The sequence below is a fragment of the Onychomys torridus genome, chromosome 5, assembly GCF_903995425.1.
Source record: "Onychomys torridus chromosome 5, mOncTor1.1, whole genome shotgun sequence".
NCBI lineage: Eukaryota > Metazoa > Chordata > Mammalia > Rodentia > Cricetidae > Onychomys > Onychomys torridus.
The window spans coordinates 74,991,757-75,018,649 of record NC_050447.1 but is presented as its reverse complement, the minus strand read 5'-3'; the positions used below and the strand labels follow the sequence as shown (position 1 = coordinate 75,018,649).

At 37.5% G+C, this 26,893-nt stretch overlaps 1 protein-coding gene across 1 annotated transcript in view; it reads right to left on the bottom strand.

Annotated features, from left to right (window-relative positions):
• Positions 1-26,893, bottom strand: part of Malrd1 (MAM and LDL receptor class A domain containing 1) — a 594,884-nt gene that overhangs the window by 486,797 nt on the left and 81,194 nt on the right. Inside the window, exons 9-12 of the mRNA XM_036188969.1 lie at positions 25,579-25,786; positions 18,520-18,660; positions 13,757-13,854; positions 3,718-3,891 (exon numbers count right to left, since the gene is read on the bottom strand). Of these exons, the coding sequence (XP_036044862.1) occupies positions 3,718-3,891; positions 13,757-13,854; positions 18,520-18,660; positions 25,579-25,786 (621 nt within the window). The remainder of the gene's footprint in view (positions 1-3,717; positions 3,892-13,756; positions 13,855-18,519; positions 18,661-25,578; positions 25,787-26,893) is intronic.

The following is a 26,893-nucleotide window of genomic DNA, read 5'->3' as shown; positions in this document are numbered from 1 at the left end:
GTTGTTGATACATGAGCTTGTATGTAGCTAGAAGCTTCATATATAATTTCAGGATTTAAACACATAGTTAGAGAAATCAGATTAAAACCAAGATAATATCAGCATTTTCTGGTGTAGGTGACAAAAGGTACAAACCAGACTGAGGTTGTATATTTTTAATAATTAATGTTAATAAATGAGCAAACAAACTGCTGATATTTTTTCAAGGTATGACTGCATGTATATTTATTTCTCTATTTATTGCTTGCTATAAATACCTTATAAATATACATCCTATTGTTGTAGTAAATTGTTTATAGCATATAAGTATACATATTTTATATATTATATGCATATGTACAAATATACAAATCTGAACTGACCTATATATCTAAGTTATTGTAAGTCCACAATTCTTATCCAAAGTCTATCGGGGACAGATGGGTTTAGTATCTGAATAGTTTCAGACTAAGTAGTGTAACCTGAGTACCATTCCCTACTGTTTGTATTATAGGAAATGTGCACAACAGAGTAAAAACAAATCCAGAGTTAAATAAACTGTCTGAAGACATCACATTGATTCATGTCAGGTATGGTTTTTTGTTGTTTGTTTGTTTGTTTGTTTGTTTGTTTTAAACTCTCAATATCTCAATATTCCAAAGGATATTGCTTTGCAGGTTAATTTCAGAAATTTCTGACTTGAGATTATAGACTTATAATGATAAAATTTGGTGGTAAAGATTAAGGGATTCCTCCCTTTGATTCTTTTCACTTGTCTTTATTTTCCAAAACAAATGTGTGCTACCGTGACTATATAAAAGGATTAAAGAAAGGCAGAGGAGAATTCTTGCCTGTTCTTGGGCGAATTAAACATGAATAAGGTTCAGGAAAAGACCAATGTCAAAGATAGTTGAAAAGAAAAGCCAAAACATGGTGCCAAGTCTCACAGGCAAGGGGACAGAGAACATGGGATCAGCAGTCAGAGTCATGTTAGAAACTATCATCATCTGAGGTCACCACATCACAAAACAACACAAAACCGCCAACCAATCTACAACCTAGTTGGTATGGTCTCAGATAGGGAGGGGTAGTCACAATTTGCATAGAAAAGCAAATCCAAAACTCAAACCCCAAACAAGTAATATCAGAGAGAAGAAAGTCTCCACCTTGTTGAAATTCTCCAGTAGCAGTGGAGGGCAGGCATTTCAGTTCATAATATTTCTCAGATAGCTAGACCTATCAACAGTTATTCTCTTTTCTTCTCAATGTCAGTCAATAACAAACTTTGATAGATTATTTCAATGAGTTTCTGTCTAAATAAAAGTGAATATATTGAAGCAGTCGAGTGTAGAATAAAAACACTAGAGACAAAGAATAAATTAACCCCATTTTCTTGCCCTGTCCTAGGCAATGGAGACTAACACTGAGATGAATCCATGGGTAGTCTTTGTGTCAGACACTTCTCCCAACAGAAGCCATCAGCACTGTTTTACCCACTAATGTTGCCATCGAATCAGGAGATGTCTCTAACTAGGGAAGTCTCTGATTATTGAATCCAAAGTTCTGATTAAAAGAACGCCTCCTTTCAAAATATAAAGGAATCTTAATACTGATTATATATCCACTGTTCCTGAGCAATATGGAAATAATAACCACCACAGGAACAGTAATAACTTCCTTGATGTTAGTTACTTCATGCTAGATTCTCTGTATTTTACATCTATCTATAAATATCTAATCCATATAATGCTTCTATAAAGCGAATAGTCATAAAGTTAATGTTTGTTAAATATTTCTATGTCTACTGGAAGGAAGTGACATGTAGTAACAATCCTGCCGCCTGCTGCCACTCTTTCTGATGAAGGGAACAATGGCTAACTAGTAGGGGATGGTAGAAGAGGGCACTGAGCAGGCTCAGCTTATCCCCCATTTCCATTCCAGCTTCCTTTTTCAGAGGAGGATGCTGGTTTCCAGGAGACACATGGCCTGTGTTAAACCTTCAAGTTGACAGGATCTAGAATAACTTGGGAGAAAGGCATGCCTGCGTGGGGATTATCTTGATTAAGTTGATTAATCTTGGGATACCTATGTCCAAGTGGATAAAACCATTACCTGGGCAGGGATTCTGAGCAGTATAAGATGGAGAAAGCAATCTAATCAGTAGGTTGCATTTATCTCTCTCTCCTTTTTGATTGCAGAAACCATGTGACCAGCTCCTTCAGGCTCCTGCTATTGTGACTTCCCTGCCAGTTGAGTGTAATCTGGAGCCGTGAATCACAATAATTTATTTCTCCTTTAAGTTGCTTTTATCAGAGTATTTTATCCCAGCAACAGGGAATGAAACTAAGATACACACATACCGTTACTATTTATTGCCAAGGACAAAAAGGCTTTTCCTACAGTGAGAGTCCAGTATTTCTACTGCAATCAGTTACTATCTGGGAACTATTTAGTCTGAGTGCATGTCCTATATTAAACATATAGGGTTCTAATAGTATCTGCTCCGAAATATTTTGCTTTCTGTTTGGCATCTGCATTTATCTCAACTGATTCTGAAGCAAATATTGGATGAATGTGTGTTATTTATCAAATCCAGTCCCAACAGTCAGTCTCCTGAACCATACCAATAGGAGAAACAGAAGCATGGAAGGCTTAAGCAACTTCCCTATTATCATATATTTGGGCTTGAAACCAAAGTTCCAGAACCCACATACAGAGCAACCATTTTCTCTTTAGTATTCAGCCTCCCCCAAATTCCTTCATCACTATATATTTTTTTATATTTATATTTATCATCACTATATCCTCTCAGATTAGGAAGCAAAAAGATATAGGACAACATTTGCAATTACTGAGATGAATGAATGGAATCTCATGACCCCTGACTCTGGGGTATTTTCAACACCACATAATTTGATCTAGTTTCTGTAATTGCATCGTCTAGAAGAAAGTCACAGTCCACGATGGTGGGAACAGCTGTATCTACCTAGTGAGTGAGCTTTAGTCACCTGCTTTTATTATTGAGCAAGACAACTATATTAATGATGAACAAATGTCCTTGTGTTATTGGACTAGAGCAGTAGAATGAAAATGTAGGCACAATCCAAATCACTTTTATCTACCCCAGATATGTCATGCTCACTTAAAGGGAAAACATTCTTTTTCTTCATTTTTGACATTTTCATACACATATCCAATGAACTGTGATTATATTCATCCTCCTCGCCCTGTGTTATCCCTCTTCCTTTCCCTATGAACCCCATCTTATCATCTCGGTACCTCATTTAGAGGAAATGAAATCTCTTCCCCTCCAGTAACCTGATTCATTAGCTCACCAAGAAAAAAAATGGGCCATCATTGGCACCCCTTCTATGCATTATAGATGCTGGTGGTCCCAGCTTTGTGCAGGTATCCATAGCTGCTATGTGTCCATGGTAGCCACTACTGTGTCATAGCTAAGTGGCACTGCTTCATGACACTCTGCCCACCTTGCATCCTGGAAATTCTCTTCAAATTTCTCTTCTCTCAGCCATCTGATGTAACTTTTATTTCTGATAGTTGGTACACTTCCATAGATAATTCTGAGCAATTAGGCCAAGGTAGCTGTCTACTTGTCCCTGAACATTAATACCTTATTAATACTGCAAATATTCATTGGATATGTTATCTTGTTGTCCGAAATGATTAGTATGAAACATATACCTTCTGATGAGCTGCATTAATTGCTTATTTGCTTACCTGGAAAGGAAAAGTAGACTCTCCAGCTTTTGCATGAAGATCGACTTTTGCTTGGCTCCACTGAGACTCAGGGAATCCGGTCACTTCACTCTGCTTTAGCAAATTGCCATCTAATGATGTTCTTGTGAAAACAGAGAGACGGGAATGCTCAGACAAATGATACCAAAACAGAACCTGCAGAAAAAAGTTCAGAATTATATACAGATTCATTTACCTAGCTAGTGCAGTTTATCAATCATTTAAAATAGCAGGCCATCAACTGGATGATAGATGTAACTAGATTGCCCTCACATTCAGTCTTTATTTTTTTAATCTTACATTTTCTCTTTATTTTTTTATTACATTTTTTAAATTTTATTTAATTTTACATATCAGCCACAGATTCTCCTGTCCTCCCTACTCCCAGCCCCCCCCCAGCTCTCCCCCAAATCCACCCCCATTCCCACCTCCTCCAGGGCAAGGACTCCCCTGGGGATTCAGCTCAGCCTGTAGATTCAGTCAAGGCAGGTCCAGTCCCCTCCTCCTTTCACCCAGCCTGAGCAAAGTGTCCCTTTGCCACACTCAATCTTAAATGGGAGGTCCCTCACACTCAGTCTTAAATGGGATGTCACTGTCAAATCCCTCCCCTTGAGGCTCAGAGGAACCTGGGTGAGGGAAAAAAAAAAAAAAAAAAAAAAGAACCACAGGAGACAGAGAAAACACGGCCTTCTAAATCAACATGATCAAAGTATACATGAACTCAGAGACTGAAGCAGCCTTCCCAGGGCCTGCACAGGTCTGCACTAGATGGGGTCCGAGAACTAAAAGAAATAGACACATGCCTCCAGCCCTAACCCAGAAACTATCTTCAACTGATAGCCACCTGTAAAAGAAAGTTTAGTTTTTTCTAAGGGATTCTCACTAGGGAAACTACCCTTAAGGGTAGACCACATGCTCAGCAGTAGTTGACCAAGAGAAAACAAACTAAACCTCTTTGGAGGTTCCTTGTCTCATAATGTATCAGGGCTTCTTTTTGTTTTAATTTTAGTCTTATTCTTTATTTTTATTTTGCCATATTTTATTTATGGATTTATCTCTCATTTTACCCTATATGTCCTTTGGGAATATATTATGGTTTTCCAGTTTAACTTTTTTATAGATTGTAGAGTGTGTGGATGAGTGGGTCTCTGACCACATATCTATTTGTTGTGCCTTTTCCCCCCTGTTTTGTCCTATTTCAATGTGTTAGTTTTTGCTTTATCATATTATGTTATGTTATGTTATGTTATGTTATGTTATGTTATGTTATATTATAATCCCTTAGTTTGTTTTTTTAATGAGAGAAAGAAAAGAGGGTGGATCTGGATAAGAGGGAGAGGAATGGGGGAGGAACTGTGAAGAGTAGAGAGAGGATAAATCATAATCAGGATATATCATATGAGAAAAATATTTTCAATAAAGGGAAAAGATCTGGATAAGAGGGAGAGGAATGGGGGAGGAACTGTGAAGAGTAGAGAGAGGATAAATCATAATCAGGATATATCATATGAGAAAAATATTTTCAATAAAGGGAAAAGAGAATAACAGGCCAGCAGGATGACTTAGAGGGCAGAGGCTCTTGCTGCTGCCGAAACCATGTTCAGTACCCATGACCAACTCCTGTAAGTTGTCCTCTGATCTTCATACATCCACATACATACGCTCCTAAGTACACAGAATAATTTCTTTTAAAAATAAAAATAAAATACCACAGAATATTTCAACAATAAACATGACTTTGTTTTGCTCTGTCCTTAAAATGTGCAATTCCACAAAATACTAATTACTTCCATTGAACCTTTTTTATTTCTCCCCTTTGAAAACGATTTGGCACCTGTGTAAGTTGTTATTTTTAACATTGTCAAAATTGCATCAATAAATTGGATAAAAACATGTTTGAGGATAAGCCGTAGCCAGCATCACCATGGGTCCTCCCATTCTACTCCCAGAGAAGTTCCTTGTTCCCACCCTATGGATTCTTGTAAGTCTGGGTTGTGCAAATCATTATTCAATGTTACAACATTGGGAATAATTATGTATGCTATTTCTATTCAAACCCCAAACCAGTAAAAGCATTCTCTGAAAATTAGGGTTTTTTTTTCAATACAGCAAAAATTATAACAAATAAGTTCATTAATTTTTCCATTATATTATTGATGAACTTGAATGCTGATGGGATATTATTCATCAATAATTTAAGGCACATAAAATATTCTTTAGGAGGTTAGAAAATTTTAATCATTTTACCCCTTCGTCATCATTAGTGATGATGGCATTGAAGGGGATGGTGTCGTAACTGTATACTGAAGAGAATAAAGAGAGTTCTCGGTTTGCTCTCAGCTTCAGGAGCTCTAATTTGTTCCACCAATACTTAGCAGGCACTTTCTCAGGATCTGGTACTGTATAAGGAAAAGATTAATCCTTTCAGTCTGGGGATGATTCATTCTGCATAATATTTTTTCAAAACTTCCACAATATGAAGTTCAGATACACAGTGATTTTTCATTCTACCCATTATCATATAGAGAGCACCAGAGCTGTAGAGACATCTTAAGAAAAATGAAACGTTCAAAGAGCAAGTTTTTTAGCTGGTAAGAAAAAGATGTGGGTTTTTTTGTTCCTCAGTTCAAGATACTAACCACTCTGTGTCTCAATTTGTCATTATTTTCCTGTGTAGATATGACTGCCATGACCTGATCAAAACATCCTTTCTGATTGTCCATTTCATCTTAGATTTTGTTATCTTGCTTACCTACATTCAGGTCTTGACAGGTAAATTAGACATGCAAAGCCAAAGGGAAGCATTTCATTAAATGCCATGGAAAGTGAGGTCTTGTTCCTCAAAGGCAATTAAATTTTAGATCCCTGCTGTAAGTCTCACCATGTTCCCAGCTTGTGAATATGCAAAAGACAGCTTTAAACCTGGTTGTGCCTGAGACTCTTACACCCCATCAGTATTTTGAACTGTCAATCTGTCACTCAGCTCTTCACGAGTGTGAAGTCATTTTAATAGTTACTAAACATAAGTGCCAAGGAGATCCATATTCAACAGCAGGGGAGCTTACAAGTTATATTTAAGATAATTTGCATTGTAGAGACTTAAATCTTTCAGCCAAGAAACCTTCCAAAATTAAGGGAGAAATTGAACAAAACTTAATACAACTGGGATTTTAAACAGATACTCATCAAGGGTCTGGTATACTTAGTGTTAAACCATTACACTTTAAACTCAAATTCATGAGGCATCTCTTAAATTCCTTACGGACTCATTACAGCAATTTGTATGTAGTAGTTATTCCACTAACACACTGAAGGAAAAAAAGAAATACATGGGCTATATAGGGGTTTAGTTTCTATAAACCTTTAGATAGAAAGGGGAGACAAGAGAAAAGAGGAGGGAATAAGGAAGGAGGAGGGAAGGAAAGAACTTATAGCAGATAATGAACAATGTCTTAGATGTCCTTAGGAATCTAGAGTATTCGGTGGGAGTGGAGGAAGATAAGGAACTCTAGTGCACTAACAAAGGTATAGCATGGCGTAGACGTTTAAACATAAATTAAAATACTGCAAGAGAAAACTTCAGTGTCTCAGTGATATTCAGTATCCTAAGTACTCAAAAGCCGCAAAGACTTACTGATCACAGTACTGAGCCCACCACAGAAAGTTTCCCATCATTGTAGCATATTGCTTTAAAAAGAGCTTCAGAGTACTTAAAATTACACCATTATAAACAGTAGAATATTTATATATATTTGATATATCTGATTTTTTTACATTTGGTTCTCATTAAGGTATAGTTTTTATTGAATATAACCATTCAAGTCCGAGTTATTTTAATCCAGAAACCTCCATTTGATAACACAAGCTCCCAAAGAGCAGATTATTGGTGGATACTTATATTCAAAGCACTTGGGATACTGAGATATAGAAATAGTAATTTTGAGGCCAGCTCACACTACATAGAGAGCCTTTAAAAATTCCTACGGAACAATTACTTAACTGAAAATTAGAGTGGAAATTTAAATTCAACTTATTTTATTCTCTAATTACATTGTGGCATTTATTTTAATATGGATCTGAAGCTACGTACTACAGCAAATACCTAATATCCTAGCATTCAGGATGCAGGAAGAACAAGAGTTCAAGGTTATCCTCAACTATAGAGTAAAGTCAAAGTCAAGCTGGTCTACATGAGATAATGTTTCCAAACAGGGGGAGGGGATGGAAAGATGGGGTCTGCTCCTCCAGAGAACCTGAGTTTGATTACCAGCACACATATGGCAGCTCACAAACATCTGTAATTCCAGTTCCAGGGGATCTGATGCCTTTTTTTGACCTCTGTGGGAATCAGGCAGGCATATGGTACAGTGATATTCACGCAGGCAAACTACTCATACATATTTTTCTTAATGCATAAAAGTTTATAGACAAACAAACATATACAAGCACATATACATATACAATTTAGTACAAGTGGAAGGCTCCTTCACAGGTGACTGACACCAGTATGCTAGATCTAGTGACTCTGCTACTTAAGTCAATAAACAACACACTAGCACGTTACTTAGAACTGAAAGCCATTTCCTCCATATCTATGTTTTCTTTCTCATTGAATTTTGATCTATGTTCATTCAAAAACTTGGCTCAAAGTCTTGATTTCTTTCCTCCTATATCTTACAGGCTTTACCCCAATGTCTTTCTCTGAACTGTGATCCAATAACTGAGGAACCCCCATGGAACTGGATCAGGTCCTCTGGATAAGTGAGACAGTTGTTTAGCTTGAACAGTTTAGGGGGCCGCCAGGCAGTGAGACTGGGACCTGTCCTTAGTGCATGAGCTGGCTTTCTGGAATGGGGGGGGGTGTTGAGGGGGAGGCTGGAGGGTGGGAGAGGGAGGACAGGAGAATCCATGGTTGATATGTAAAACGAATAGAAAATCTCTTAATAAAAAGAAAAGAGAAAAGACAATGTCCCCATGAGTGCTGGTATTTGAACATTTGGTGGCCAGTTGGTGGCGCTGTTTGGGTAGGTGTAGGAGTGTGGCCTTGTAGGAGGAAGTGTGTTAAGGGGGTGGGGTGTTGAGAGTTGAAAGCCTCACACCACTTCCAGTTTGCTCTCTACTCCAAGCATGTGGTTAAAGGTAGGAGCTTCCTGATACAGCTTCCATGAGTGTTGCTTGCTGCCCTGCGTCTCCTCCATGATGGCTTCTCATCCCTCCAGAACCAGAAACCCAAATAAAGTCTTCTGAAAGTTGCCTTGGTGTGTCACGTTACCATAGCAACAGAAAAATAACTAACATACCTCTCTATCTCAGAACTCCTCAGCATGGTCATTTTGTCCTTTCTCAGGTGTATTCCCTGCCCTCAGCTCCCTTTGCTTTTCTTGTTTTGCATCAGACTATATATATCATATTTATTTCTGTTTGCCACACTTGCTACAAATTTTAGCATTTAGAATAAGAATATTTGTAATGACAAGGATCACAATTAACATACAAAAATGGCGGGGTGGGGGGGAGTGAAGACATTTGTAGGTCCTAACAAATGCAACTAGGAATAAGTACTCTGGAGAGAATTACTACATACTTACACATGTACATACTTCTTCCTATCCCATGGTAATTGTATGAGTCTTAGTGTAATTGTATTTATTCCTGGTATTCATTCTCTGAACAGGCCTAAGTGGAAGTTTAGCATTACCAGTAGATAAGAACCTCTTTTAGTCACTGAAATCTTTAAGTGATATGACCATGTACTTGCTCAACCTTTTCTCCACAGACTGGCCTCACCCAGAACCCATCAGAAAATATCTAAGCATTGCAACTCTGGGGAAACGTGTGAGAGTACCATTACTGACACACCCCAGAATCACTTTTTCATGAACTGTTCCTTGATATGTGTTTATCACCTTACTTTTGGGGAAATTTCAAAACTGTCAGTGAGGGTGAATTTTTTAACAATTACTATATCATACTCACTTTCATGTACATTGAATCTCTATATCAGTTATGGTTTAGATTTGGAGAATATTCTCTCTTATGTTTGGGGAATTTGATTCTCAGCTAGTATCAATTTGTGCTATGTAGGAGCAAATTCTAGGAGGTGGAGCCTAGCCAGAGAAATTACACCACTGGTAGTGGGTTCTTTACCTCTCTGCTTCCTGTCCATCACAAAGTGAGAGTCAGTTCAGCAACTCAGCCACACTTCTGCCATTATTCCTAGCTGAAGAACATAAATCCAGGTAATCATGGTGCTGAACTCTTTCAAACAATGAGTTAAAATAAATAACTAAGTCCCTTGTTCCTTTAAGTTGTTTGGTCAGCTCTTTGTCACAGTACTAAGCAAAGTAGCTAATATGATGTCCCTGACCAACCTCACACATCATCAGAACAAACATACATTCAGTTTGCTCCTGTTAAATTCTAGCCTTAAGAACTGTGATTCTCACATAGTGATCATCTACATACAAAACCACAGGGAGAATGCTGGCATCGTTTTAGCCATGAGTTCTGAGGGGAGAAGAGCTACTCTGAAGGTTTTGTTTTTGTTTTTTTCCCTGTTGATATCTTTGATTCTAAAGCACATATGTCTCCCCTTGCATTGGCTGAGAAACTTAGGTTCAAATATAGTCTGCTCCTTCAGAACTTTCATGTAAAAGACAACCCTCCTTCAAATTCACCTTTGTCCTGGTTTTCTCATGTGCATTTTTTGAAAGAGAACATGGTGAATTATGTTCAAACAAAGCCACATTAAAATAATTGCAGAATAGTTGGAGAAGTAATTAAACACACTGAAAGCTCAAGGTTCATATTATCAAGCTTTCTATATTTAATGGCAAAATCTTAAAAGTAAAACACTGTGGGTTTTGTGCAGCAATAAATGTGAACTCAAAAAATATTAATGCTCACATTAATCTCCTTCATATTTCATATTTCCCAGCTAATTATAGCCAGTAACTACACTTCAACATCTATGAGAAATGATGGCTTCTGGTCTGCATGTGTTCTGTTTGTCCTATCTCCTGTTTGGAGGAAATGGGCCAAGTTTCCACCAGTGGCTAAAGTGACTTTTGAAGCTTTGAAATTAAAGTCTACATTGTGAACAATGACAAGCTGCAGGAACAATGCGCATGTTGGAACCATGTGTTGACTGTATATAAAGACCAAGGTAATTCATACAAAATGACCCTAAAATGTGCTATTAGAAAAGGCGACTCAGAAGAAAGCTCATGTTTCTTTAAAGTCTTTTCAAACGCTAGCCTTAAAGGTATCAGCCTGATATGACAGGGTAGGGAGAAAATAATCACATAATTTCATAAGATGGAGGCTTTAATCACATCAAAGTGCCCAACTTGGGTGATTTTTATTGCTTTGTGCATTATTTTATAATGAAGAACATTTGTTCCATAAACAGAACTATTATCAATATGTTCTGAATCAGAGAATCAGCCAGATTCTCCAATTACCTAAGAAGATAGGAATTTGGTTTGGTTGCTTACTCTGTAACTTTTATGAAAGTGTCATCTATTACCCTATGCTTATAAATAAATTTTATATACTGAAAGAAAAGCCTTAGAGTGAGAGCGTTAAATATTTGTATCTCTGGCCACAAATGGCCTCCCATGCAGTCTACTACTAGTTTCTAAGCTAGAATGTGCTATCAAGTAGTCCAAATTCCTCTCCAGCACAAAGATGGCTAAAGTTGAAGCAGATGCATACAAAAAAGAAAACCAAATACTTCTGCAAGTCTGTAGTGGGTCTTTGAAGCACTTTAATTTTCCATTTAAAGTGGGGAACCATTAACTCAGTATCTGAAGCCACTGCAGAATAAAGCCTTAGTTCTGAGGTCAACATTAAACACCAGAAATGATGTCCGCACTGAGATTTATCTGCAAAACACCCACAGCAAAGCTACACATTTTATCAAAAACACAGAAAGTTTCCTCAACAGGAATTGATGAAAACCTGACATCCCAATGGCTAACAATAATTGATGGTCTTCAACAAGCATATAGTGATGAAAAATACAGGACATCTTCAAAAAGAAAACACACACACACACACACACACACACACACACACACATCTGAGCACATCTGAGTTTTTTCATGCTTAATACTTGTTTCCAAATACATGGAATGAAGATAAAGTGAATACATCCCATTCCCTTAATGACTTTTATGTCTATAACTTAGTGTATGCCCTTGAATTAAAGCCAGGCTAGTTTGTAAGTACTTTTTAAAGTGTGCAGAATTACTCCTGAGGTTTCTAAAAAAAAATCTATATCATTCTACCACATAGGGTTTAATTAAAATAAAGGAAAGGTAGAAACATATTGAGGGCATTTGGGTGAGGTAGAAATGGAGAGGAGATAAGCAGTGACTTTCATTTTCATTCCCACAAAGATATGGGGTGAGGGGCAAAGTTAAAAAACAAAACAAAAGGAAACTGACAAGCTATTAAAAGCTCCAGACACTACACTCAGACCTATCGCAAACTGAAAACATAATTAGATTTATACCTCTGGATGATAAGCAATTCATCATCAAGGAGTCTGAGTCAATGGCCACACTCCTGTGTTTAGAGGCCTGACTTTACTGCATGCTTCAGCACTGACTTAATCATTACTATCTGATCTGTAAAGTCATAAAAATGAACTGAAATCTTGAGACTTGCATGCTCAACCTCTGGAAAGGATGTCAAAATAAACAAGGTGAGCAGACACTTCTGGATCTAAGAGTTAGGTGTTAGAGAAAGCCACAGGACTGTTGAGTAAATACCTATTGTGGTAGTTAGTTACCTTTCTCCTTGCCATGCCCAAGTGCATGATAAATGCAACTTATTTTTAGAAAAAGTTTATTTTGGTTCATGGTTTCAGTATTATCAATCATCATAGGGATATCACACAGTGTACACAGCCTCTCTTTAGGGCCAGATCCACTCCTTGTGGGCATCATTCCTTAAAGAATATTCCATGATACCGGCACGCTCCAGATCCTGGGTTCTTCTTTTTAACTTAGGGTTTGTTTTCCTGACTCCATGTAATGGCCTTTCCTTCCTTGCAGGGGATATGACTGCTGCATGTTGGAGGAGTATGTGGTGTCTGAGTATATGGCTTGTGTAGTAAGGACACAGAGAAAGATGCTCCTCAGCTTGCTTTCACTTTTGTGTTCTTTCAGAACCCAAGCTTATGGGATGGGGCCTTCCACATTTGAAGTCGGTCTTCCCATTTCTGTTAAGCCTTTCTGGAAACACTATCATAGACGTATCCAAAACTGCACTTCCATGCTTGTTCTTAATCCTATCAAGCAGACTACAAAGATTAACCATCACACCTACTATGTGCCAAATATAGGAAATTATTTAATTAAATTTCATCCTTATGGTCATGTGAAGGAAGTACACTAATGCTTGTCATCTCAGTGGAGACACTATCTTCAAAGTTGTAGTCAAACAACATGTACCACAATTGCAAGTGGCAAATTGGAGATTTAAACCCCTGCTGATGTATGCTTTCTTCTCTGTTGTACTGAAATGGAATGAAAATTTTACTGCTTCTTGTCTGTTTTCGACAGCATTAATAAACTCATTGACTCACTGAAAATAAAATTTCAACAACTGTAATTTTTTTTTCTGCATATATTCAGCCTTTCTCACTTTTTTAGCTTTCTCTCAACAGGCACTTACTTAACTGATTTTATTCTACTCACTTTGCACTCTTGAGCAAAACAGGTAGTAGATTAGGCAAAATACATCTACTTTAGATTATTGAAAGGCCCATGCGAAAAGAATGTAAAGTACTGAAGGCTACAGCAGGCCCTATAAGAGAATAGTGGAAGCGATGTCTGGCAAAGCCTTTTAGAAGGATGTAGCATTCATGCTTAGTCAGCTCCTGTAAATTGCTTAAAGCATCATGAAAATAAACAAACAAACAAACAAACAAACCACAGCAAGCATTGGCTATCAATTTACTCTGAGCTCCGTTGCTGCAACCACAGAACAGAGGCTCAGAAGAGCTGATTACCTGGCACGGAGTAGAGGTGGTAAGTGATTTGGTAAGGATAGGACTTCCAAGCCTGGCCACCCCAGTAGACTGCTGTGGCCCAAAATAAATATATGATCCTGGAAAAGAAAACAGAAACAAATGCAAAGTCACATAGTGAGTTGCCAGTTGTGGTGTACATGTAGCTCTTTGCCCCCCTGGCCTTACTCAGCTGTAACTCAGGTAAAGAAAATCACATTTTCCCTTATTTACCATTAGGCTCTGTAAATAACCAGAGAATTTCATATGAATGACCTTAAATATCTAAAATAAAATTTAATTGGTAAAAGATAAACTCTGAATCCAAATTATCCAAACAAACATTTTTATTGCTTTCACTCCTGTCATAGCATTTGAAATCAAATTAAATGAAGCTTCTAAGTTTACAATTAGATATTCAACATGCCCTTAGGAAATTCTCTTGAGAGTTTTATTTTTAAGTCTCTTCCAAATGTACTGAAGGAGATGAGAGCATGCAGTGACTCTGGTTCCTCTTGGGGCTTACATGTTTGACATTGTTGTCTGTGCTGTAGGGGATGAGAGCTTAATTAAAGATCTAATCTGAACATTAACAAAATAACTGCTTTTAGATTTTAACTGACGTGGATGTACTCACAGCAAATGCACAGGGGATGGCATCTTTTAGCAGTTTGGAAGATCATACACTCTGAGCTGCATCAGGGAGAGCTTCTTTGAATATTGAACACTCACAAGGAAAGCTATGCCAAACAATGTCGGTGTCTGATCCTGCCCTTTGATAAGCACAAAGTGACAGGCAGAATATAACACAAACAGTCTCTAGGCAACTTAGAAAGCTAACTGTTTTGACTGGGAAAACACCTCATTGAAACAGTAATTTTCCTGAATTCAGGTCAATGCTGACTATATGCTAAAGGGGGGAAGTCATAATCAAAATGTACTATTTCATAGACTGCTGCACATGTTTATGCAAGCGTTCTCCTCATTTTGCTTTTGCAAAGCATGTACCTGTTTCAGGCAATAGCCTGGAAATTAGACTGTGCATGTCCTAAGAACAGAAGGACCAGTCGTCTGTTCATGAATATAGGCAAAAATCCTAAGCAAACATATATATGCGAATACATATGCAAAGAGTGAGTGAAACAAAATCAAATCAAACAGGTTTGCTTTAGGAATGGCTGGAGTTGCTGTAGTGTTTAAAAAGCAGTCTCTACAATAAAGAAAAGGTATAATCTGATGATCACATGACTGTCGCAAAAAAAGCTGAAGAAGTTATTTGACAGATTTCAACTCATGTTCATGTTTTTTGTTTTTTGTTTTTTATAAAAAACAATGTTACAGTACAAACACAGTACTCAAGGTTGGTTTTTTTGTTTTTGTTATTTTCCTAAAGATAAGAATCACACAAGCCCAGCAGTTACCACTACTTCTATTCAGCAATTCCCAGAGGCCTTATCCCAAGCTTGATAAAGAAACAGGACAATAAAAAATCTCTACACAAACATGTATACACACACACACACACACACACACACACACACACACACACACTTACATCCACTAACATGTGCTAACAGAAAGTTTAAAACCAGGAAGGAAGAATATAAAATTTTCATTATTTACAGACAGAAGAACAGTAGATCTATAGAGAAAACATAATTGCTAAAGTCATTAACTTTAGTGTTTACATTTTAAAAACAATTCCTAAATACTGACCTATGCACTAATGGAGGAAACTCCATGAGAATAAGCACATAAATAGGGGTGGCTGAACACTAATTTTCCACAAGTGACAAAAGACCCAGAATAGTCAGAGTCATTAGCCAATTAACATGAAAAATATTACAAGCATTGGACACAGCATACAGAAATGAAAATGTGTATCACTCAGGACTGAGACATGTACAGTTCAACTCTCTTCAGTTAATAAGTGAATAAATAAAATGTGGTTTGTCCACACAATGGAGTATTACTCAAGTTAAAAAGGAGGAAAATCAGTATAATTATTAAATCCACAGTGCTTTAAGAAGGCCAGAATCCAGACCTATATAGTGTCTGACCTATTTACCTGCCACTCTTTAAACAGACAATAAATTTGAGATAGGTATCAACAGGTGCCATACCTGGGTAGGATTCCTGGGACCCACATGGTACAAGGAAAGAACTGATTCCCAAAAGTTGTCCTCTGACCTCTGATCTATACAAGTGTGTGGTGTCACACACACACACACACACACACACACACACACACACACAGAGAGAGAGAGAGAGAGAGAGAGACAGAGACAGAGACAGAGAGACAGAGACAGAGAGAGAGAGAGAGTCAGAGACAGAGAGACAGAGTGACAGAGAGAGAGAGAGATTCATTTTAATGCCACTATGTTGTTGAATATTAGTTTACCTGATTGGTCTAATAAAGAGCTGAATGGCCAATAGCTAATTCATTTTAATGCCACTATGTTGTTGAATATAAGTTTACCTGATTGGTCTAATAAAGAGTTGAATGGCCCATAGCTAGGCAGGAGAGAGAAATAGGCATGTCTGCCAGGCAGAGAGAATAAAAAAGATAAGAAATCTAGGATTGAAAGGAAGATCAAGGAGCAAGAAAAGGAGAAGAGGAGGGCACTAGGGCCCAATGACCCAGCCACACAGCCAGCCACAGAGTAGGAAGTAAAGAAAGCCATATAGAATAAAGAAAGGTAAAAAACCCAGAGGCAAAACATAGAACAAGAGAATTTCAGATAGAAGAGCTGACTAGAAACAAGCCAAGCTAAGGCCAGGCATAAGTCTCTGTATATTTATTTGGGAACAAGGTGGCGGGTCTCCAAAGAGTTAAAAAAATAAAAAAATAAAAAATAAAACAACTATAGCACTACCACAAATATGCAGTGGCACTATTCCTCAGGCCAACCATTGGTGTTATCCCAGCATTCCTATTGGAACAGACTTCTGAGCTCTTACTATATGAAAAAATCCTTAGCAAGTATAATCCTACTCAATGCCTCATAAAAATCTTTCATGACTGCACACGGGAGGATTTTATTTTCCATGTTCTCTAGCTAACAAAGCTGAAGTACTTTTGCGCAATGTCATTGCCATGGCCCAGCCCTTGACAGTGCAGTTTCACAAACCGAGTCATGGTGAAGTTCACATCAAATCACCACAACACAGCTGTGCACGGATTCCCTTGGGAATCCCGGCCTCCGCTCAGGCCCTCATGTTTCCACTGCTACTACATATCTGTCTGCCCTACTCCAGCCTTGTATCCTCTTCTGTCCCCAGATCTCACCCAGATAGACTTCTCCAGCAAATATGATTGGTCACAGGCTTCAATTTGCCTAATAAGACCTCTATTGCCCTCTAGACAAATTCCAAAGCCCTGGATACCCTCTCCTCTCCTCTCTTGTGTCTAATCATAAGCATGGTGAAAACAGACATCCTGGCAATGCTCCCATCCCCCTCCAAGACATTTCCCCAATTGGAACACGTTTCTTGCGCTCCCTTTAGTGTTGCCATCTCCTTGCAGTCCCCTCTGTCTTCCTTCCTGGCTCCTTGTTTCCCTTCAGGGATGCTGTACTGGGGGTCCTTCTCAGTTAAACCCCTCTACCTCACCTTAACCACCACCCTCCAGCCCGTACAGCTTTCAGCATATATGAATGTGATCCCGTGCTGACCAACGTTAGCTACCAGACTCTGCCTGCCTCGAACACAGGGACCATAGCGTCTACTACCATGCACCAGCTCTGATACATGCTATTGGCTTAATGATTGGCCTGGGTACAGAAAAAAGGAACAATCCATATCATCTTCCGAAGAAAATTGCTACTCATATCTATTTTAAACTTCAAGTTTAAGTCACTGTGGAACAGAACATTAAAGAGAAGAACATTATTACTGGCCCAATAAGCAAAAAGGCAAGAACTTAACTGTACCAGTCAGCAATGAACCAGTTTTACAGTTGGAACCAACAATCTTCCTCCATAATCCCTTCCAATGCTCCACCAACCCCAGTTTCCAAAGACTATAATTAAAAATTCTGCCAATTAAAAATTCTGTTTGGTATACTTCTTTATAGATCTCAAAGGAAGAGCAGGATAATACCCAGTGAGCATGAAAATTATCTAGACCCCCAATTGTGTGATTACAAATTTAATGTATTAGGTGTGTGCGTGTGTGTATGTGTGTGTGTGTGTATGTGTGTATGTGTGTGTGTGTGTGTGTGCACGCACGTGTGCTATGCCATAGAAATGTAAACAAAACAAAGAACTAGAGAGCAAAGCCATTATGTTTATCTATGAGTGCCACAGAGCATTTTCAGAACATTGTAGGTAGTTACGGTTCCTTGACTTTACAAGGATATGTAAAAGTTGTAATGATATTTTGTAGTATATAATCTAAAGTATTTTCAGATTTTATAGATAGTGCTAAATCCTTGTTCTTTGCCTCCAGATAGAAGATGAGACTACTTTTTTTCTTTCTGTTTTGCAAGACTTGGAATGCTTAAAGGAAGGAGTAAGCCTACTGTACAATTTATCAGAAATGTTATCTTCCTCTTTACATCATCACTATAATATACTTTAAAAATGCAACAACAAAATTGATGGTTGTCTCAAGAATGCTCCTTTCAGCGATTATTAATCAGGTCAGAAGGAGTTAAGACAAGACAAACAAAAGCTCCATTTAGTCTGTAATTAGAAACAAAAATGCACAGCATCCACACTTCAACATGAAAAGGATGAAAAGTCCTTTAAAAGAGAATCCCGTACCGTAGTTTGTGCTCCCTGTGTGACCAGCCTCAGGGTGTCCTCCACTGTGCAACCCTTCCATCACCTCCCAGTGGGAATCTTCTGTGGGAAATGGTTCCCAGCCACAGAAACCAGACTCGAAGTCCCAGGTGAAGTGATTTGCTGTAATGTGTAGAGAAGACATGGATATGTGACGACAGGTTTGTCTTTACAAGCAGATATTTTTATGTCTTTTTAATGGAATTCTCCCTAAATAAAGACCCCAAACCTTTGGGCAGCTAAAAGGGTGCAAAACTTTTCAGGGTAAAAATGACAATGGTTTTTATAAATGATGAAATTGTCTACAAAACAAAATTTGCAATCAGGTATTTTCTTATCCCAATGTTTTATCAGTTAAAAAGTTGGACTAGAAGAGTAGCTAATGTGCCTGTAATACAAGCATGAGGGCTTTAGTTTGGATCTTAGACTACATGAACAAGCAGATATGGTAGTGTGTCTCTGTATTTCCAGCCTGCATGAAAAAGTAGGTAGGTAGCATAATGCTATAATCCCAGCCCTAGCCAGGTGGAAGAAGGCAGATCCATGGAGCTGGCTGGCCAGTCTAACCACTCAGTGAGCTCCAGATTCAGGGAAGAGACACTGTATCCCAAAAGAGTAGTATTTTTCTGTTTTGATAGCATCAGGATGCTGATAGAAGAAGCCAGAGCACCTCAACAACATGTCTTCCAGATTCCAACTGGAGGTCAATGTTACAGTTTCTCTTGAATCAAGTTTGTAGACAAACACAACAAAGAAACAAGGTATACAGCAGTAGAGGAAAACATACCATATGAACCTCCAGTTTCCATACACACCAAGCATCTGCAGTCACAGACACGCACTCACATATACATATACCAGAGACAAACAAAATAAATGCAAAAAATAAAAATAAATGTCAACTATCATGCTTTCCACAGAACAATAAACATTCACTATTCTTTGAAAATTAAAGTTAAATTTTTAGAATCTATCACCATAAAGATTTGGGAAAGCACCATGATGCTGTAATCTCTGTGAATGCATAGTGAACCGTTCAGGTCTTTTCATTGATGACATTTGTTCTGGTACATTTACAAGCAATGCCTTTTTTACAAAATAAATATTTTACACCTTAGTTGCTATATAGTATAAAAATCTAATTGTAGTCCCTTATATTGAAGTTTTTCATTAATAATGTTTTCCCTACATATTTTAATTTCAGGTGAAACAGTAAATATAAGAAGAAACTAAGGTCAAAGATATGACAACTTGTCATACTAAGTGTGGTGGCAAATGCTACACATGTAAAAATGGAAATGATACATCTCTGTCATAAATAAAGTACGTTAATTATAAGCAGTCATTTTGACTATGTGGTCACTTTCAACTTGCTGTAATTATGGGGTGCATTTCACTACTTCAAACAGAGTGTGTGAAACTGTTCATAGTGTCAAAGAAATGTCTCTCCAAGTTAATTTGTTAGAGGAATGTTTTTAGATGGTAATGAAACTTTCTCTTAAATATTTAACTATAGTATAATATAGGCACAAGAAAAAGAATTTAATTGATAAGAATGTGGTTCATAAAAGTAAAATATTTATGAATCTTTGGCTTCAGGTCGTCACAATATAAAAAGAAATCTTGTATGGGAGCTGATAGAGACATCTTATTTAGTGAGTGTTTATTAGGTTCTAATAAGGGTAGATCATAAATATGAAGTTGGTATTTATGAAACCATAGGGACCACAGTTCTGTTCCTCATGTATAATTAAGCAAAGAATACCTCTTCCTCACAGGGGTATCTCAGTATGTAGAAATATTTTAAAGTTGACAAAACCTCTAGAGACAGTACAATAGTAAAATAAAATGCATTGCTCAAGATCCTTGGTCTACATGTCTTTCACATAAGTATTACACTTAACTCCTCTAATATTTATAGTAATTTATTTACTTCGAATAACAGGTTCACCTCAAAATTGCCATTCTCCTGCCACAGCCTCCCTAGTCTTAGAATTAATGGCAGGCACATTAGCACTCTACATTATTTCAAGTACCCTACAAATGAAACAAGAAAACTCCCCTGCAACCAAACTCCCCATATTATTTTCATTTCAACACAAATCTGTCTGTCCTCTTATCATTTTGAGAACACAGTAGAAAAGATTATATAAAATATAGTTGACAATCTACTTTCTTCATAATTTTCAACCACAAAGTTAGGCAGCATTAATTATGTAGCCACTGTTGAGAAAGCATCACTGTCATACATCTCTAGAGCTTCCCACCTCCTGAAGCTGAGGCTTCACGTCCATATAACAGCAACTTCAACTGTCCCTTTTCCACACCAGCTCAGTAACTACCATTCTACTCTCTATGCCTATGAATCTCACAAGTCTAGGCCTCTCACCAAAGTGGAATCATGTAAAACTGACTCCTCTATGTGTGACTTATTTCACATTGCATAGCATATCCATGGTTTATCTGTGCTGCATCGTGTGTCAAAATTAGATGTTTTGTGTTACAGCTGCTTAGGAATACAGTGAATATCTTAGGATGTGCTTGTCACATATCATATCTCAATAATTTTGATAGAAATATTTAAAATATTCAATATAAATTAGAAAGAGTGAAAGGAAATGAGTGAGAAGAGGAAGAAAAAAGAAGGTAGAGAGAGGGAGAAAGGGAAAGAGTGGGGGAGAAAGGGGGGAAACAAAGAAAGAAGATAAATGATCCAGATTTTTCCTCAGCTGTCACAATATAATCCTTTTCTTATACCCATATGATACTGCAGTAGTTAAATATGCATTCCAAGTGCATTGATGCATAATTGATGAATAAACTTAAATATTTAAAGATGTGCAACTTATTGATTGTTATATGTATGTATTGCCAAATGCTTATGATAGGAAAGGAAGATAATATGTCATTTGTGACATTGTATGAGTGATATGAACCCTTAAATCTACTCTCATTATTCTTTTAGTGAATTGCACATCTTCATTATCAGTGTAGTGACCATTCTGTGATTGGATGATCTTATCAATGGAGTCGGTGTCCTTGTCCTCACCCCTTGTAAGCACTGTCTTCCTCTTTCTCTGATCTTGACATTTTTTCCACTGCATGCACAGATACAATCACACAGTGTGCACCCTTCTGTTCTAGCTTCTTTCACTTAGCAGAATCTACTATAGACTCATTCTTGTTACACATACTAGCTGTTCCTTTGGTTTCATTCCTCAATGAACTTTGCATAAATCTCACATTACTTTCAATCTGTTTTTCCACTGGTATTGGATTAAGTTGTTTTATTTTGGCTGTTGTGCAGAAGGTTGCAATGAACATGGGGAAACACATATATTTAAATATTAACTATGTTTATTTTCTACAAGATCATAATAAATGATGAAACTTCTGCTTTGGTATCATAATGATGTTTTTAGATGAAATAATGAGGACTTGGGGATTTCTATTGTTGGAGGCCACACATACTTTGCCCTTAGTTTTTATGTGAGTTTTAATATGACATCTGTTTCTCCCCTGAGCTGTCTTTACTATTAGAAGCCTCTTTGTCAAGGTGGTTCACAAAGCTTAAGCTGCAGATGAATTATTGGGGGCTATGTTACAATGCAGCATTTAGTTCTATAGGGTTGGTATAGGGTCCACAGCTTTGTCTCCTTTAACCAGGTCTGAGGCAAATCTGCTGTTCAAGTCCACAGAGTACACAACAAAAGCAAAACACCAGCAAACGCAATGGCGCTTTCCATTCACCAGCTTCTAACAGTCTACCGAGCACAAGCTTAATGTGTTCTGTCACTGAAAAAGCACCTGGAAGCAGTGGCTCTAAGGAGCATCGATGTGAGGATGTCTTTCCAGAAAGGCACACTTTCTGTGCAGAGATTATCCACTGGAAACTCCCATAAATTAGTGTTTGCCAAGTCTCTGGGATATCATAAATATTTCTGCAGCTGTTACATACACCATGCTGAGAGAAATGACTTCTTTAATAAGGTGTTTGCTTGAGGAACTGCATTCAGATCCCAGCATCTTGTACACAATTAGGTGAGGCAGTATGCAACTGTAATCTCAAGGCTGAAGAGGTAGAGACAGGAGGATCCTTGAGGTTGTTGGCCACCTAGTTCAACCAAATTGAGATATGGGTGCTGTGAGATGTTCTGTATGTCAAATGTGTTGCTCTGATTGGTTAAAGTAAATAAAATGCTGATTGGCCAGTAGCCAGGCAGGAAGGATAGGGTAGGCGGCACAAGGAGGAGGATAATTGTGGGAAGTGGAAGGCTGGGTGAAGAGATACTGCCAGCAACTGCCATGACAAGGAAGATGTAAGGTACTGGTAAGCCACGAGCCACATGGCAACTTATAGATTAATAGAAATTGGTTAATTTAAGATAGAAGAAGCAGATAACAAGAAGCCTGCCACAGCCATACAGTTTGTAAACAATATAAGTCTCTGTGTGCTTACTTGGTTGGGTCTAAGCGACTGTGGGACTGGCGGGTAAGAGAGATTTTTCCTGACTGTGGGCCAGACAAAAAAACTCTAGCTACACACGGGTTCACTGAGAGTTGTCTCATATGGAGTAGAGCAATAGAGGGAGACAACAGACTCCAACCTCTTGTCTTTCCCTCCTACATGAATACATGGACTCAAACAACACACGCACACACACACACACACACACACACACACACACACACACACACACACACCAGAAGAGAGGGAAAGTGTGTTTAAAAGCATATAAAGGCATTTTACTTCTGTTACAAACTTGGAATTTAATTTTAAATTCTGAATTAAAACTCAACACTTGCAAAATAGAAACCAAAGTATGTGTAAAATGGAATTAAGTTTTAAAACATCAAGGACAACTCCTCATTTTCTAAGAACATATATTTATGTGCACAAATATATTGTGCTATAATGAAGAAAACTCTGAACTTAGAACAATGCTACTAATTCACTGTAAATGATTTCCCCAGAGCAAATATGATTGTATTAGTTTTATAGTCACTATGACAAAATACCTTATGAAAATAAAAAAAGTGTGATTTCGACTCAGGATTGCAGAAGGTTTCAATTGATTTCTTGGTCCCATATACCTGGCCAGAAGACCATGTCACAGGGAACAGCAGAGACTCTTCATCCTATCTCACACATCAGCAGGGGTGAAGCGGGGGAGGAGATTCTGATAGTTAATTGGTTTTCTCTCTCTTTTTTTTAAATCACTCTTCCCTTTTCCCATGGGATGGTGCCATTTACATCCAAAGTGAATCTTGGCCCTCAGTTTACCTGATCCAGTAACACTGTCATAGGTAAACCTCACCAATATCCTATGAGATTCTAAATCTAACCAAGTTGAGGATGAAGAAAAAAACATCAAAGTAGCCATGAGAATATTTACATGAGATAGTTTGGCATAAATATATATATTTGTGGCATTTGTAATATGGCTATCCATATATGTCATATCACTCTATCAAGTGGCTCTCAACCAAGCACAACAATTTTTTATTGGACGATTAAGCTTAAAGTATTTGAGAAAATTAAGGCAAGTAAATAGCAGAATTTGTTGATAGGCACAGATACTCTGTCCCTCCATTCACCCAAAGTTACTGACAGAATAGTTCTGAAATTGATTGCATTAGAAAAATGACAGACAAGTAATTCATGACATTTCAATAAACCAAAAAAATATGTACAAAATTAGTAGTAAGGTACCAGTTAATGTTCCAGGGGTGCATTTGATTTAGGACTCCAGTTAAAGTGGGGGTGGGTGGGCAAAGAATCATTTGCCACAGGGAAAAAAACAGAAGACAAGCTTCCAAATGAGTGATTGAAAAGAAACATATTTTTCTCTCAGTCTTTGAAATTAAAAATAATAGAAGCTCTTAGAAATGTGCATTTCCCCCAAAGAAAAAATTGTCTATAAAATATTAAATAAAACATAGAAATGAATTTCATATACATTAGAGAAAATAAATTTTTCTTATTCTCTTTGAAAGCAAAAAAAAAAGTAAGTGCAAAGCCCACTGAGATCACACTGATTAGCAGATTATATGGCTGGAAGAATTAATTGAACTCTGTTTATAAACAGGCCCACCTGGGAGTATTCTTTTGTTTACCCATTTTCTTCTCCCAGTGCCTCCAATGCCTTTAATAAAGTCTTCACTGGGCCTTCAAAAGAAGCATGTTGTACAAAAGATCTTTTCATTACATGTGGCATTTATTTTATTGCAATGTTTTACCTACATAATAATATCTCACAAAAATAAAAGTCAAAATTTTAATTTTTTAAAAAAAGCTCTTTACTTGTGATACAATAAACAGATTCATTTATTGGAACTCATGGTTTCTAAAAACAGCCTATGGAGTCTAGTTGCTAAGCCACCTCACATGAGAACCACCATGTGCCTTTTATGTAAATACTATTTTCGTGGAAGTATGATGATGTTTGAATCATTAAAGTATTTCTTCTCTGCTCTTATCAGAAACACTTCATACAAGGTCCATAGGGAAGGTATTGGCCAAGTTTAGCTTTAAGGCCACAGACAGCTGGAGGGAACTCCTACAGTCACCATGGCTAAGGGGGGAGGGCAGTGGCAACACATGTCCTCTTTATTCTCCCTCCTCAGCTTCCAAGATAATTACTGAGAGGGCAAAACACACTGTTTTTAAAAAGTTATCAATCTATAATATATCCATAAAGAAAGCTCTTTCTCAGCCTTCTCCTTCTTTAATCAAAGTATATATATATACATATATACATGTATATATATATGCAGACGTGCACACATACACACTCACACACACACACTAATCACAATTTATTTAAAGAACAAAGAAGGCTATTTAGTTATTCTAGCAGCAGACACCAAGAATTAAATTAACAGAGAGGCCCACAAAGGAATAATGCTAATAGTTTCAGAGTGAGAAAGCACTTTCATTTTATCTCAAAGAAATGAGCTTTTTCCCTGTTATAGCAAAGGCTATCAAAATCCCACAGTCATGAATGAGAGCAGGCAAACAACCCTGGGGAGCTGACTTACCAGATGCCTCTGAGTCTTCATCATTCGCATTGGAGCAGGCCATTCCAGACTCACAGACTGAAGCGTGGGTAAGGCACTCACTACTTGTGCAAGTGGATTCATTTATAGAACAAAGCTGCCGGGAGTGGGTCTGTCTACAGGTGTAGACCAACAGCTGATCAAGCCCAATGAAACTTCTCTGTCTTAAAACTGTGCCTTCAAAAACAACCTTTATAAAAAATATGATTATTTTATGAATGTATACTCTTAAAATACAGAAAGATTAGGAAAACAAACTGAAAAACGATCACAGAGATAAGTCACTGAGGGAAACGCATGTTTAAAATACAGCCAAATACAACTGATGGCAAAATTTGATTACTGGTTGACAAATCTGATCTACATTTCTGAGACTGATAAACACATGGGCTTCATGGAGGCTCCTGGGAAGCCAATCAAGAAGAACCAAAGAAAGAGCCATGTAACCATGAAGATACCATGTTACTGAAAGCTCATTATTTCAAGTATCATTTTTACAATCTTCTTTCTTTTATTTTCAAAAAAGAGAAAAATATTGTCATTAGTTCCATAGAGCTATAACTATGTCTGTTTCATAAACTACTAAAATTAATGCTTGAAAACCTGAAGGGAAAATCAGGAAAGGATAAAGAAGTATAGCTTAAGATTAAAAACTAGAAAAGAACCAAAATTTAAAAAATCACACCCACAGAAAAGAGACAGTTTTCCAATAAGCAAAATATCACCAATTAAAGGAAATGAATCCTATTTTGTCTAATCAATTTCCTGGCTTTTCTGGAGATACACAATGTTAGTAAGTAACCCAGTCTTTCATTACCAGCCAAATGCAGGACAATGTCAATGCATTAGGAGCCCTTGAGGCTCTGCAGAGAATAATGGTTAATGAACTGCAGAAGGATGTAGCAGAAACAGCTCACTAGATGGCAACCAATTTCCTTCTTCCAATTCAGTAGCCAATAGCTACTTATGAGTAATTTAAGTGGGTGGAATTTATATGAGAATTCAATTTTTTAATCACATTAGCTCCGTTTCAAGTGTTCAGTACACTCACAGGTATTGAAAAGTTACACAGCAATGTCTTTGGAACTGAAGCCTTCTCTTTTGGAGGGAGGAAGGAGGCTCAAAAGGCTCAAAAAGTAAACCTCACAACCTGGAAGAGCTTACATAAGACTCACAAGATCACAAACCTTCCTCCTATGAGATTATAAAATCAGTGACCAGCTTCTGGCAGAAGAGATCCTTCTACCTACAGAGTTGCCTGTAAGTCACTGACTTGTCCATCTGCCTGCTGTTTACA